The 14,588-nt window shown below is 42.9% G+C and overlaps 1 protein-coding gene across 2 annotated transcripts; it reads right to left on the reverse strand.

Annotated features, from left to right (window-relative positions):
* Window positions 1-28: 28 nt before the first annotated feature.
* Window positions 29-14,572, reverse strand: LOC140276598 (uncharacterized). 2 transcript variants are annotated; one of them, XM_072371359.1, is made up of 29 exons: window positions 14,463-14,572; window positions 13,666-13,746; window positions 13,088-13,290; window positions 12,349-12,997; window positions 12,106-12,209; window positions 11,929-11,994; window positions 10,867-11,022; window positions 10,620-10,753; window positions 10,423-10,517; window positions 10,265-10,319; window positions 10,029-10,157; window positions 9,675-9,896; window positions 9,458-9,521; window positions 9,166-9,364; window positions 8,973-9,082; window positions 8,516-8,873; window positions 8,200-8,334; window positions 7,636-7,672; window positions 7,426-7,539; window positions 3,336-7,332; window positions 3,072-3,220; window positions 2,801-2,979; window positions 2,119-2,173; window positions 1,862-2,015; window positions 1,635-1,768; window positions 1,487-1,537; window positions 1,154-1,397; window positions 758-1,064; window positions 29-663 (listed from the first exon to the last, which is right to left on the reverse strand). In XM_072371359.1, exons 3-29 carry the CDS (start codon window positions 13,282-13,284, stop codon window positions 553-555), a joined length of 8,205 nt encoding a protein of 2,734 aa, XP_072227460.1. In that variant the 5' UTR covers window positions 13,285-13,290; window positions 13,666-13,746; window positions 14,463-14,572; the 3' UTR covers window positions 29-552. The 2 variants fall into 2 exon arrangements, with proteins under 2 accessions (XP_072227460.1, XP_072227461.1); XM_072371360.1 differs by lacking the exon at window positions 8,200-8,334.
* Between the last annotated feature and the right edge of the window lie 16 nt (window positions 14,573-14,588).

The raw sequence follows: 14,588 nt of genomic DNA on the forward strand, positions 1-14,588 counted from the left end.
TGTGATGTAAAACACAGAATAGTCTGAATAGTGCACAACTGTACATGGTACTCTCTTTAATACTCAAAAGATCTACAATATACAGAACAACAACTTTTTTTAACCTTGAGTGGGATCAATTTTACTAAATACAACTAAAGAACACAACTGAGACAGAAAACTGTACATGATGCCGAGTTACTGAGTTATGCATTTCTTGTGTTATGGTCTGAAGGCTGGATGAATGTAGCAGTTACATGGAAGAAAAAATTAAATATAAATCAAAACCATTATCATTTTACAGTATGTACATATTCACAGCTGCTTAATAAAATTTGGCTTGTTAAACATTCAGCTTCAGTCTAAATAATTTGTTCGGTTATTCGTGTTTACGCAGCTAATACTTAATTAGTCATTTCAGTAAATTCAAACTACTGTCCATGTTCAAAGTGCTTGTGAAAGTGAAAATGTATCAAACAGTAAAGAAAACTTTGCAACAAAATTTCAGGCAAGAATTAACTTTCACAGAGTTAGGTCAAAGAAAACATTTAAAATCCAGGAGCCTTGCAGATTTTATCCCTCGTCCACGTCTGTGAAAATGTCACTTAAGAAGTACTGAGACACATTGGTAGGCTCCTCCTCAAAAAAGCTCTCAGCACAGTCGCCCTCCTGAGAAGCTGAAGCCTACAAAGAACAAGAGATCAGCTTTAATCAAGTCCACGTGAGTGGATGAAAGTCCCACTGAATTAAGGCCTACATCCACCTGCATCCCTCTTACCTCGGCTGTGCATTGCGGAGCTCCGGGGGCTGGATCCAAGCGCTCAGAAGTCGGGCTGATGTCGACCTCTAATGGTACCGGTGATGTAAGAGATGTTGAATGGGCTTCTTTTGGTGGTTGTGTAATACTTTGTGTGGGAGCAATATCATGTGATGCAGAGGCCGCAGGTCCTGGAGAAGATTGTTTTCCTGCTTTACGTGGACTTTTCTTCTTCGACTTCTTAGACGCTGCTTTGCTAGGTGGAGGATCCCTTGCAGGAGAGGTGTTTTTTGTCTCAGAACGGTAGGAAGGGACATCTTTAGCATTTCTGTCATCACAAAGATATCACAAAAGGGTCAATTATTCACAGTTCAACAAAAGATTTCACATTGAAACTTTTCTTTTTGTTTTCCTCACCTCTTCCGAAGACTACTCCTGACATTTTGTGAAGTTTTTAATCCCAAGCTGCTGCGAGGTTTCTTCCCTCCAGTCAGAGTCTCCTTATCCCCGGTTCTTTCATCAACATCTTTTGGCTGCACAGAGGGCTCGTGTTGGTCTGAGTCCTGGGTGGTGCTTGCTTGGCTGGGCACCACCTCCGTTTCAATGGCAGCACGAGTGGTTTGTCTTTTCCTTTTAGTTTTAGACTTAACTTGAAGTTTGTCTGGTTAAAGAAGAAAGATTCAGGATGGAAAAGATGTGGCAGGTTTGCAGGGAGCGAATGTGCCGAGTACGTATTTATGTGCTGCTTACCTTTTCTTCCGGTGTCATTACTGTCCAAATGCGGCTGGAGCGTAGCATTTCCTGTTTCATTAACACACAAAACGACAATTAACTCAATAACTCATCTACTGACCCTGAAATGAAAATTGAATATGGGTCCTCGTGCAGCTCTTTGCACCTTCACTTGCAGCTGGTTCTGTACCAATGTCTTTTCCAGTCATCAGGCCCATCTCACTGCTCTCGTTTGTGTTCGCAGGCACAGCGACATGAGACACAGACCCACCTCCTGCTGCCAAACTCTCTCCAGAAACACTACAATGGGCGAGGAAGGTTGCAGAGTGAAACATCAAATAAAATAGCCCCATACCTTCCTGGATGGTTAGCGGATAAAACACGGACACAAACCTTGGCTGTTGCATAGATGCATCTGTAACAGGAAGATAAGACAGGTGCTCAGCTCCACTACTCATCTCCTCCCCAGCTGAAGAGACTGGGATCTCAGTTAGAGAGAGAATGAAAAATGGTTCATCGGGATCTGAAGGCACCTGCTCTGGCAGAACTGAGAGGGAGACAGAGGCAGGATTACATCAAGAACCAAATGGTTTGGACATTAAACTTCAAGCAAAATGGTGTCAGTGGAAGAAAACCTACGACTGACTTACTCTCTGATAAAAGTGGATAACCTTGGATCCCCTCTGTACTTGATGCTGGTGCATTCTAGGATTTAAAGAATCAAAGGGAGACATTTGAGGAGCAGCAGCAGCTTGTAGAGCAGTATTACAGCCTTTGTGAGCTCAAAGTTGTGCCGTGGTACAGTGTTTCATTGGTAGCAGACAGCAGTTGTTCCCAACTTTTATTAGTTAGATCTGCCATCTACAGGACCTGTCACATACCAAATATGCTTATTTGAATTCATCTATAAACTTCTCACGCTACTTCATGGAAGTGCATTTTGTTTGGTAGGTGATAAAGTCTTAAGTAGTTTTTTTTATTTATTATTCATTCAACACATTAAATCATTTCAGCTACGACATAAAAGCCTTCAACTCACAGTCTTGACTTATCCTATGTATTTAATTTTTTTTTTAACAAAACCATCTTAATTTTCAGGGAAAACTGTTTATTTGTAAATCATCCCTTTGGTTTTCTGGACACAAGTTTTAATCTCAGTAAGTTTAAAACTGTAATACTCCTGCGGCTTACGAAGAATAACAAATATCATATTTAACTCTGACGGCCAAACTGAAATATTTCCTGACAAAAGAAAGTATTTGGAAAAGAGCTTTAAGGTTTCAGTTTCAGGGTTAGGAGACATGGAATAATGCACTCATACGTTCATCTTACCTCGGTCGAAGACAACTGGGCCACACAACCCAGAGAGGTCTGAGCATTATTTGAACTGGAGTAAGAGTCACTTGGTTTATCAATTAATCTTTCTATTGGCTCCTGATGATCAGGTCTGGGTTCAGATACAGATTTGTCACCAACAGAAGTTTCTTCAACCTGGGAGCAACTGCCAGAATCTGTGGAAAAGGATTGATGATCAACCACAAGATATAAGAGACTGTGATCTAACTAGGGTTGGTTAAGGCAGGGAAATCTTAAGGTGTCAAACCTGCTCCTGTTGGGGTCGTGTTCTGTACTTGCAAAAGTTGTTGAGGACGACTGCTGCATTGCAGGTTGGGCTTGGGTTTAACAAGCCTTCCTCTGCGGACTTGAGGAGCTTTTCTTGAGGTCTTCTGCGAGTCAGACGTAGGATCCGTGCTTTCAGAGGGAACAAACACGGTTACCGGAGAATTTTTTGTTCAAAACTTTTAAAGAAACTTCTGGAGGAAATTGAATCTAAATTGTAAGCCAAAGGAGCGGGGGTGCGTCTTACCCTTGGACAGAAGGGTACACGGGGCTGGCATCAGAAGCTTCAGAACGAGTTTCTGTCTCAGCTGGACCATCTTGTGTTGAAGCCAGAACATCCGAAGCTGCAGTTAGATCGGTTATTGGTTGGTTCTTTGACACGGTAGCAGTGGTAGTAGCACTAAGGTCCACCTTGCAATCCCATTGTGAAGCATAATCTGTCTCTGCTGGAAGGTTTTCTGACATCATCTCTCCTGCTGACCGTGTTTCCACACTTGTGCCACTTTTATTGTCCCCACATTGCTGTTCTGATGTTACAGATGATGAGGTTCCCATATGCTGGCCTTCTGAAGGTTTACTACTATCATCTGACTTGGGTTTTCTGAGGGTAACCCTACTGGATGATCCTAAATTAGGTTTGGGTTTAACTTTCGGAAACCGCGGCATTCTTAGAGGTACATTTTGTTCTACACAATCAGAACTCAAGACTAGATCACATCCAACGTTTGTCTTCTGTTGTTCCTCAGTTAAAGAGAATTCCTCTACACATGTATGAGTAGAGGCTAATTCCAGCAATGGTTCTGGATCTGAAGCACCATCAGAATCTTTAGCTTGGCTTAGTTTTTCTGGAGGGGTAGTACTGCTAGATGGCTGCGCTTCTACCTCTTCTACTGTGTTGTCAAGGGATTCAGTGCTTGAGGCGGAGCTTTGAGGCGTGTCCACAAGCTGCACGAGTGCGACTGGGTTTTTTGTCAATTCAGCTTTAGATCTTGCAATTTCTGATGCCTGTGGTAGGTTTGGCTTTTGAAATTGACTCCTTACATGACCAGTCGATGCCACTGCATCGTCTCTTTTACTTACTGATAACTTGTCCATACATTTGACAAATGGATGGTCACTTTCCTCTTTGACAGGAGCTAAATCGACATTTGACACATGTCCAACTTGAGATTCTAAGACTGTTGAGTTGGCTGTCCCTGCATTATTCAAACTACTCTCTGCTCCAACATGAGATGTGAGGTTCTCCTCTGGGAACTCTGAAGTTATCTCTGCCCGCTCACCAGTGAATTCAGGCTTGACCTCAGAGAAGTTCTGGTTTTCTGAGGCATCCTGATCTGATGTCAGTGCAACCAAGTCTACCTTTCCAACAAGTCCAACATCAGTGCTTTGACTTTGTATTTCAGGTAAGAGGTTGTGTTGTGGCTCCAGCCCTGCTACCGTTTTTTTGTCAAATTCAGGATCTGGATTAAGACTCGAGTCTTTCTCGACTGGGTCTTTCGGGGTTTGACATTTAGGCCGAGCAGCTCTTGATGTCTGTGGTAGGTTTGGTTTAGGTTTCCTTTTTTGTAATTGACTCCTCCTTAACTGACAGGCTGATGCACCTCTTAAATCTTCTTGACTGACTTGTAATTGCTGCACAGGTTTAACAATGGAAGCAGGATTGCCACTGCCTTCTTGTGCTGTGGCTGACTCTACATTCAACCCCAGTCCTACTTGTTGTTCTGCGACTGCCCGATCTCCACGACTCTTGGTTGCTCCATCGTGTGATGTCAGGTTTTCATCTGTGATGTCAGAAGGTGACACTTTGTTTGTGGAGACATTCCCAAGCTGGACTTCAGAGAAGTTTGGGTTCTCTGACACACTTTGACCTGATGTGGCTGCATCCATGTCTATCTGACAGACCGGTCCAGCATATGTCTTTTCCTCCTCTGTGGGTGTTACAGTGTAGCCTGCAGGAAGAGAAGCAGGATCAAAGCTTTCACTATGTTTGTCAGGAGAAGAGCCGCTTGTTGGCTGTGGTTCCTCATCTATTGCTGTCTCTTTATGGAATTCAGGATTTGGACCTGGTTCTTTCTCCAGTGGCTCCTCTGAGCTTTGAGGTTTAGCCCTTGCAGCTCTTGATGTTTGTGGCAGGTTTGGTTTGGGTTTAATTCTCTGTAATCGACTTCTCCTTAACTGACAAGTAGATGCAACTTCACCATCTCCTCCACGTACTGGCAGCTCCACTGGTCTGACAAACGTAACAGGCTGAGCGCTTTCTCCTCTGCCTGGGGCTGAATCTAAATTCGATGCCTGACCCACCTGCGATTCTAGGACCACATTATAACAGCTACTCTCACTTGTTCCAACATGCCGTATCACGCTTTCATCTGTTGACCCAGTCTCTCTGGCGGCCTGCTCTTTACTGGGCTCAAGCTGGACTCCAGTGAGGTTCTGGTTTTCTGTGGCACTCTGATCTGATGATGCTGCCTCTATGTCCATCTGACCAAAAGGTCCAGTATACGTCTTACTCTCCTCCTTTAAAGGAAGCTCCTCTGTGGCTGTAAAAGTAGAGTCTGGCTTAAAACCTAAAGCAGGATCAGTCTGTGCACTCTGTTCTTCAGGACAGGGGGTGCATGTTGGTTGTGGTTCCACCTCTGCGACTGTCTTTTCATGGAATTCTGGATATGGACTTGAGTCTTCCTCTACTTCTTGGTTTGTGGTTTGAGGTTGAGACTTCCCAGCTTTGGGTGTCTGTGGTAGGTTTGGTTTGGGTTTGATTTTTTGTAATCGACTCCTCCTCAACTGACAAGACGATGCAACTTTGGTCTTTTCTTCAGTGACTGTTAACTTTTCCACAGGTGTAACAATCATAGCAGGACCGACACCTCCTTCTTGGGCTGCGGCTGATTCTACACTTGACCCTTGTCTAACTTCTGGTTCTGTGTCAGTTAACGCCACATTTTTACAACTACTTTCAGCTGTTCCAACATGAGATGTCAGGTTTTCGGCTGTGAAAGCAGAGGTTGACCCCGTGTCCATGCTGGTCTCCTTTCTCCTGGGCTCAAGCTGGGATTCAGAAAAGTTTGGTCTTTCTGTGACAGTCCGATCGGATGATGCTGCGTCTAACGCTTGATCAACAAGTCCAACACAAGTGTTTCTTTCTTTCTCTGCAGGCTGTTCTTCTGTGGGCGTAAGAATAGGACATAGGGTGGATGTTGACTGGAGCTCCACCTCAGCTGTTATTGTTTTGTGGAATTCTGGGTTTGCAGTTGGGCGCGAGTCTTCTGCTGCAGTCTCTTCTGTGGTTTGAGGTTTAGACCTTGCCATTTTTAATGATTGTGGTAGGTTCGGTTTGGGTTTGACTTTTGGCAATCTACTCCTAGGTTGGAATGGAGTGGCAACTTCACCCTTTTCCTTTTGACTGACGGGTAAATCTTCAGCAAGTGATGGGAGATGTTTGTTATGTTTGTCTTGAACAGGAGCTGAATCCGAGCATGAATCTGTTACAACTTCTGTTACTGTAGCGCCTGAGGTTGAAACAGTCTCAGGTGTTTCGTCTGGGGAGTCAGATGTTGATTTTGAATCTCTGGTGCCCTGATCCCTGCTGGGTTCAGAATGGAATTCAGAAAAGCAGCCACTCTGTATTACCAAAGACCCATGATCTGATGCTGCTGCTTCTGATTCTTCCCGATAAACTAATTCCTTGCTGTCAGATGGCTCTTCTGATTTCTTGACTTCAGTAGTGGCGATTTCATCTGGGAGCAATACTGGAGCAGAGTCTGATATCTTTGTGTTTTTTTCTTTAGGACCTGCTGGTGTCTCATTGACTTGACAAAGGTCAGGGACAACTGTGTGGCTCTCTTCAGCTTTCCTTTCTTTTGATATCTCCGTTTGGGATATTGACTGTACAGTCCTAGATGTTCGGCTAAGGTTTGGTTTAGGTTTCACCTTAGCAAAGCGCCCCGGCTTGGTTAGTGGTGATTTCCTGATGTTCTCTGGGTTTGACTGTAACTCAGTGGTTGGTTCCAAATCACAAACAGCCTTCGGTTCATCACAGTCCGAGTCATTGGGTTTAGCATGAGGCATGCCACCACTGTCTGTTACGCTGCTTTGTGGCTCCACGCTGTCAACAACCTTTGATGTTTCCATGGCTGGCTGACAAAATGCTGCAGACACAGAGGAAATGGCACTCTGCTCTGGTGCAGTAGACACTATCTCTTCCTTGAGGCGGCTGGGTTCTTTCACACCAGCAGATGTTGCCCCTGCAATTGCACACAGCATACAGGAATTCAGCCTCAAACTAATTAAATTCTACACCAACGTTAGGAACATTTTGTGGTTTTGGTGTCACCCACCTGTGGAGCTCTCCTGCGTGGTCGTTTCATTCTGTGACGACTGTGAGATGTGAGTCAGGTTGCCGATGGTCAAGAGCGTCTCAGCAGCCTCATTATAGCTCTGGTCCTGAGATACTGAAATAAAAAGACGCATGCACAATAAGTACATTTTAAAACTGTCTGAACTATATTTCATTCATCAGATGCTGCTAAGAATAACCTGCAAAATACCTTCTGTATGTTCCGAGGAAAGAAAATCTATAACATCCTGCAAAAGAAAGAAAAAAAGATTTATAAGTGACATCAAAATCTTCCCTTACAATGTACACACAAAACATGGACGATTGCCCCAGTTACAATTCTTTGTTATCTTCTTTCTACATCTTTCTCAGCTGCTGTCACACAAAGGTTTGTTAATGCTCTCACACCACCTAAAATACAGGAACGGAACCTCTGAACCTGTGAGAAACAGTCCTGTAGACAGTTAGAGTACGATTATGTAGCGATAGCCTTATTTAGTAGCAGCTCTGGTCTTCTCACTCAGTTCAGATGTTTTGTGTTTAGCAGTAGAAACGCACAACAAAACGGTAACACAACATTCAGGTGTCTGTCACACTTTCACATCCTATTGCCTGTAGACACAAATCCATACATTGAAAGTTGAAATGCAGAGACAATGCAAAAATCCTAAGAATACACTGGATCTTTCAAGATTTACAATAGAAAGGATAATAAAAAATGTGTGTAACTGGGGATCATGACCATTTGACTGCATTTTAGGCATTGTTCACTTACAACCAACAGGTCCAACTGATGTTCACATGGCTCAGTACTGCCTGTCTCATGCTGTGCTTGCTGACAAGATGAATCAGGGCACATTGCATCTTGGGAGATGCCCAGCACATCATGCATACTGTCCAAGATATCAAGCTATGTGTAGGAGGGGAGGAGTCAAGGGTGAAGGGTTTAAAATATGTGATGTAAAACCATGCATAAAGAAACAATAAGGCAGAACACAAAAATGTTTGCAATAAGAATTATTATGTCGAAATATAATGAATGAATGGTGTGCATATGTGTGACAAATGAATGGAGAAACTCCACCTCTTACCTCCACCATAGACTCATCCACTTCTGAGATCTCAGGATTTGAGGAGTGCAGACTGCTCGGCACAAACAACGAGGAGTCAGCGTCTTTGTAGGAGCTGTATGTGAGCGGGTGCTCCGCTTGCCCATCTTCATCCTCCTCGTCACTAAAGTCTGACTTGGAAGACCTGAGGGTGACCAATTTGGGCTTTTTTGACTTCTGAGCCGACTGTGGTTTTGATGATTTTCCCCTCTTGCCTGTGCTTTTGGTTTTAGATTTCGAGGCCGAAGGTGAGGAAGGAGTGGTTTCAGATGCAGGGGAGTGCGTATCCTCTTTGGAGGGATAATTCAACGGCTGGGTGGGTTTAGGCACTCTGCCATATCTACAACACACACGAGGACGAGAATGAGTGGCATTAAAAATAGCATCTTTTGAGTGTGAGGAATGCAAAATTTAAATGGTAGTTCTTCAGGAAGCGTACCTGGTTGGTTTCTGGGGTTTAACTGTGGCATCCTCTTCTCCAGAAGAAACGTCATCACCAGCAGACTTCGCCCTACTGGCTTGGCTCGAGGGGGATTCATCTTTCTGTCTCTGAAATATAAGCAAAGCTCACTGTGAGAAAACGTCACATTATGTAGAAAGATTTAATGCTTCTAAATTGAAAGAGAACTAACCTGTTCTTTAGAGACTCCATCAGTCACGCTTTCATCCTCTTTATCGGACACCGTTTCTTTGGCCTTTGTGGAAGGCAGAGGCTTTTTCCCCCGTTTCAAACCCAGAGGCAGCAGTGGTTTCGGTGCTCTGCCTCGTGAGAGCTTGGCTGGCTTAACAGCTGAGCCTTTGGCTGCATTCGCGTTTTGAGTCTCTTCAGACCTGAACGTTAGGACAAAACAAGGAGTTGGAATGTCACTGACGTACACAAAGGAAAATACCTCCTTCAAAAGATAACCTGTAATGTTTTATTACTTGTCTGAATTTGGCTGGCCTTCAGGAAGTGCTGCCTCGGAGTCTTCAGGTAGGTCAGCTTCACCTGAACAGATAAAAACAAAGTGAAATTCAGCAAAAAGCAAGAGAAAATGGGCCATAAGGTCACATAAACAACAGATTTACAATAGTAAATGTTGCCAGCAGAACAAAATGACTTGAAATACTTTAAGAAATAAAAAAAAAAAGGTTCTTGTACTTTGCCCGTTGTTCTTTGAATCCGTTTTGTTTTTCTTGTCACTCGGTTCCTCAGTCAAGGCCTCTGGTTTCTTCTTTCTTTTGCGTTTCCTCTTCGGCTCGGGAGCAGGAGCTTCTCCCTCATTACGCTGGTCCTCGTTCTCTTTCTCTCCTTCCTTTAAGTCAGGAACATGATTCTCATCTTCCTCCTCTACGTCACTCAGTTTCTTGGCAGACATTTTGCCTGTGGAGGGAAGGAGAAGCCAAGGATTTACGAAAACTGATAAGGCAGGACTGTAACCCAAAGAAAATTCACGTTTTGAGGAAATAACATACAAGATTTACAAAAAAAAAAAAAGAATTCAGGGATTCTTACCCTTTGCCTTAGTCTTCTTGGTTGTATTTTTCCTAGCAAGTGACTTGAGTTTTTTCTTATTTTTTTGAACTTCCAACACTCTCTCCAGCAGTTTAGTGAAGTACTCTATGTCCAGTTTACGCCTTTCTCCTATGAAATAATAGTTAATAAATGTAGCATCAAAATGCACACATTGAATACAAATTCTTTCACGCAATATTGAACCAGCTGAAGGCAAACTCCGAATGAGCACTCACTGAAAGCCTTGTCAATCCTCCAGGAATTCTCCCGCTCTTCTTTTTTGAATTTGTTCTGAAAATAAGAAACATTTTTGTGTATTTAGAGACAATAAAATCAGATTTTTCATTTTTAAATATTTTTTTTCAATACATGCTAGTCTGTACTTATCGCTGACCTTGATCTCAGACCGAGTTCTGTGTGGAAACAGTTGACAAATCATGGAAAAGTCGGTCCCCACCATGCTAACTGCCAGGAAGAACATGTCTGTCTCTGATAAAAAGCGAACAGAAAAACATATAAACATGTATAAACATGTAAAGAAGGGTATCAAAGGAAAATACAGCATGTGCTGGGAAAATTCTCCTTATCAACCTTCGATGGACCACGGTTTTGCGTAGGTCCCTTTCCTGAAACTTGAGTAAGTTGTAGTTGAGCCACGTTCAAAGATGGGGTCTCGGCCCTGAGCCGGGTTCGGCCCTTTGGCTCGCAGGACTTCCACCGTTAAACTGCACGAAAGAAACAAAATCAAGCCAACAAATGGCTCAATCGTTTTCAAGTTCACAATAACACACAAATTAAAAGAAAACAGTAAAGATCCGGACAACAAATGTGCACTGACCTTTCTTCATCAATGATCAATGAGCCATCTTCTGCTACTCTGACCTGAGGAACCATGAGTGCTTCCTCGTCCTCTTCTTCCTCGACTGCCGACTCCTCTTCCCTTGAACTCTCTTTCATAGGGCAGACTTCAGGCTCCTGTGCTGGCTCTGGGGATCTTTAGGAATCATATAAAGGAGAGGGTCCTGTCTCGTTATTTACATTTCATTATATCAGTTAGTTCTATGTCGAGACAAAAGTCATAGCATGGAAACAGATGCAGATTATCACCACGATTTCCACAGCACACGAGCATTCAGTCGAATAATAGATTTAAAGACTTTGGCTGTACTTTTAAGAACAAAGTCTTTGAATCAGATGAGCAGTGACGGAACCGACTCACACCTCTGCATCTCGTTCATTTACAGGGTTTTCGTATCATTCTTTAGTTGCAAAGGTTGTGGGATATGTTTAATATTCTGATGTCAAAGTCCGGGTTTCTGTCCCACTCATTTTCATTACATGTTTAATGAATGACATACCAAAAATCACTTGATTTTCCTGCTTTCCGACATTGCTTGTTCACTTTCCTACATATTCAGGACTGTCTTTGTTTCATTAGGAAGCATTTCCAAACTAAATGTATTGTTTTGCATCCACAGGCAACTGTTTTTGATCTTCAAGCGCCCATAACCAGACTGTCAAAGAGTCTGAGCAAGTGTTTTTTGTTGCAAGGTTACAAAACCAGGATCAGTTACTCTTCCATCAGTGGTGACAAATCTTATACATTTAGTCCCACCTCTTCCAGTCCCAATCTTTTTCTTGATGCAGCATTGTTGCAAGAATTAAATTACTGTCAACCAAGAGTGCAGCAAATGCTGAACTTTACAGATGTTTATCGGGAAACAGACACTGCCAGCCAAAAAACAGAAACCTATGGATGCAGACCCCAGTGACCTGAATATCTCTGAACTTCTGCTGCAGTGTGTGTGACTTAAACCGTTAGATATATGTTCAAAATGACCACTGAAGTGCACTGACTAAATGATTCATTATTTTTCAAACTGAAGTACATCAGACATACTCTTCTCTTCCAGGTGAGGGTGGAACCACAGTCTCGTTCTCCTGGGCCAAGTCCTCTAAACAGGTTCTGCACAGAACATCATCATCAGGCTACATCCTTAAGGTTCAATGGAAAACATCGCTCCTGGAGCAGAAACTAAAATGTTACGCGAGCTTGACAAAACTGTGAAATACTTACGTCATCGGGTTAGATGTTGGAAGATAATGGATTAGGTCCCTCATAGTCATTTTTGTGGGATCCAAAGTAAATTCCTTTGAGCGGGACTTGGCTTTCTTGAGTTTCTGCAACATAAAATGACACCTCTTGCTTAAATTATTCACATCTAAATTATAGTAACGATAATAACCAGCATGTTCATATATATAGAAATCTTGAAGAGAAGAGAAAATAATGAAGCTGGACTGAATAAGCAGAACCCACCTTTTCTTTGCATCGCTCCTGTCTGAGCAGCTCTCTGAGCTTCTGGGCCTTTACCAGCCTGTGTAAATCTGACGGGCTGTTCAGAAGTCTGCTCAGGGAAAGTGCAGATGGCGTCAGTGAAACCACACTTTTGGAGGATACTAGAGTCTTGGCTTTCTCTGAAATTTCTGTAGCTTCTTTATCTAGCAGAGAGGGCGGTACTTTATCTGGTGGTCTGGGAGGACCTTCTTTGGCCTGACTGCTTGAAATGTTTTCCGCTTGTTTGCTACTGTCTGCTGGCAGATGGGTTTGTTCTGGTGAGTTTTCAGCTGTTTCCACAATAGATGGTCCTGAATTCTCAGAGGACACGTGGGGGAGTATAGGTTGTGTTTTGTGCTGCTTGCTGTCCTCTGAGTGTCTCCGCCGCCTTGGGGACTGAAGTCCATGAGGGACTGCTGCAGTCCCAGCTTGGCTGGATGTTGATGGCTTGTCAGAGTCTGCGCCAGAGACTTCAGCAGTTGTTGTAATGACTGCTTTGATGGGGGATTTTGGGGTCCGGGAGAGGGTGGGTGGGCGACCAGGGGCCACTTTGGGCTTGATAGAAAAACGCTTCCTTCTCTGGAGTGCTGCCGATGAGCTGGTGCCTTCTCCATTTTGGTCATTCCCTTCTCTAAACAGTTGTGAAAAGACATATTTTCATCACACAATAAAAGCAGTAATTACAGATTATTAAAGAAATGGAAGCCACTGGGTCACTCACCCTGAAGCTGGGGCCTTTTCTGATGGGGTCACGTCTGTTTTGCTTGCGACCGGGGCAGCATTGACACTCTCGTCTACTTCTTTTGGGGTCTCACTGGCCTCCTGTTTTGCTGCAGGGGTTTCCTGAGGTGTTGCTGCTGTTGTTCTCCCTGCGATACTGACATTGGGGCGAACGCTAAATCGTGACCGGCGAAACATTTTGACCTGAAAACAGGACCACGTGGGTGAGTTTAGGTTGCAATAGTCAGCACGCATGATCTGTGTTGCTAAAGGACATTTGACAAACATGGAACGGAATCAATGACTTAAGACGTGTTTTGCATGAAAAAAATTCCCAAACCCTAACAGCATGTGTACAACCCAAAACATATTCTCAGATAAAGCTTTGTGAAACATTAGACAATTTCAAATGTTTTCCATTGTCAAAGCTGAAACAAAATCCACCTTTAAGCATTTTTCATTCAGTTGATCTAAACTTTTTGCTGTTTCTAGAAGGTTCAAAGCCTTGAATAGAACAAGCTTTGTAGCACACCACAGAACATATAAAAGAAAACAGATAATCTGAATTATCCACTTTACCTTGTATTAATGTGACATTTATTCTGCCTCGTAGTCCGCCTCTTCACTACATCATCCAGGTTTTCAGAAATACAGCATAGTCTATTAAGAAGGTCAATATTTCTGTCATTCTCCAGTCTTTACCAGAAAAGAATGGTACAACATATCTAACAGCAAAAAAGGTGTTTGTCATATTCTGATAATTCTCTAACACGTAAAATTGCATTATGAATAAATAAATTGATGTAGACAGTTTGAGTTTGCACACATTGTGAGAGTTTGGCGGTTTTCCAAACTGGGAAATATTAATTATTATGTAGAAGTAATTATTAGACACCGACTGTAAGGAAGTGGGTTGACAATATCAAATTATCTCCGTTTGCTGTGCTACAATGTAGAAACTTTAAAGAAACAATGCAACGAGCCATCACTTGGTGTATACATCCTACTTGTGTGGCGTTTAAATGAATCAACGTGTCTATGTTATTCTCTGCAAAGCTCAGCTATTTGGCTGACAGGGCCAGTGACGTTGACAATGGAGAGGCCTCCGAATATAAATAATAAGATCTCAAGGGAAAAAAACAAAACATGAAAGTCAAATAAACTGGCACACCTTATAAGAGCAACTGCAGAGCACACAAAAACGCGCCAATAATAGAAAAAACTAGTCGAAAAGTGCACTGCACTAAGCTCAACATCACTTCAAGCCAGACACTATCTGAGCTGGACCGTCGTATTAGTTAAGTAAAGAAGCCAGGACGACTACATTTAGATTTCTAATTAAGTCAAAATGTGAAATTTTGCTTGGAATAACGCACCTGCAGTACAAAATGTCTTTTCTTGGAGGAATTAGCAGTTAAATAACGACGAAGAGAGGCAGCTAGCGAACCCCATGCACACACTAATCCGCCATGTTTTTTCATGACGCGATATTATCGGTAGTA

Source organism: Leuresthes tenuis, unplaced genomic scaffold (genome assembly GCF_036924035.1).
Source record: "Leuresthes tenuis unplaced genomic scaffold, fLeuTen1.0.hap1 SCAF_19, whole genome shotgun sequence".
Classification (NCBI taxonomy): Eukaryota; Metazoa; Chordata; class Actinopteri; order Atheriniformes; family Atherinopsidae; genus Leuresthes; species Leuresthes tenuis.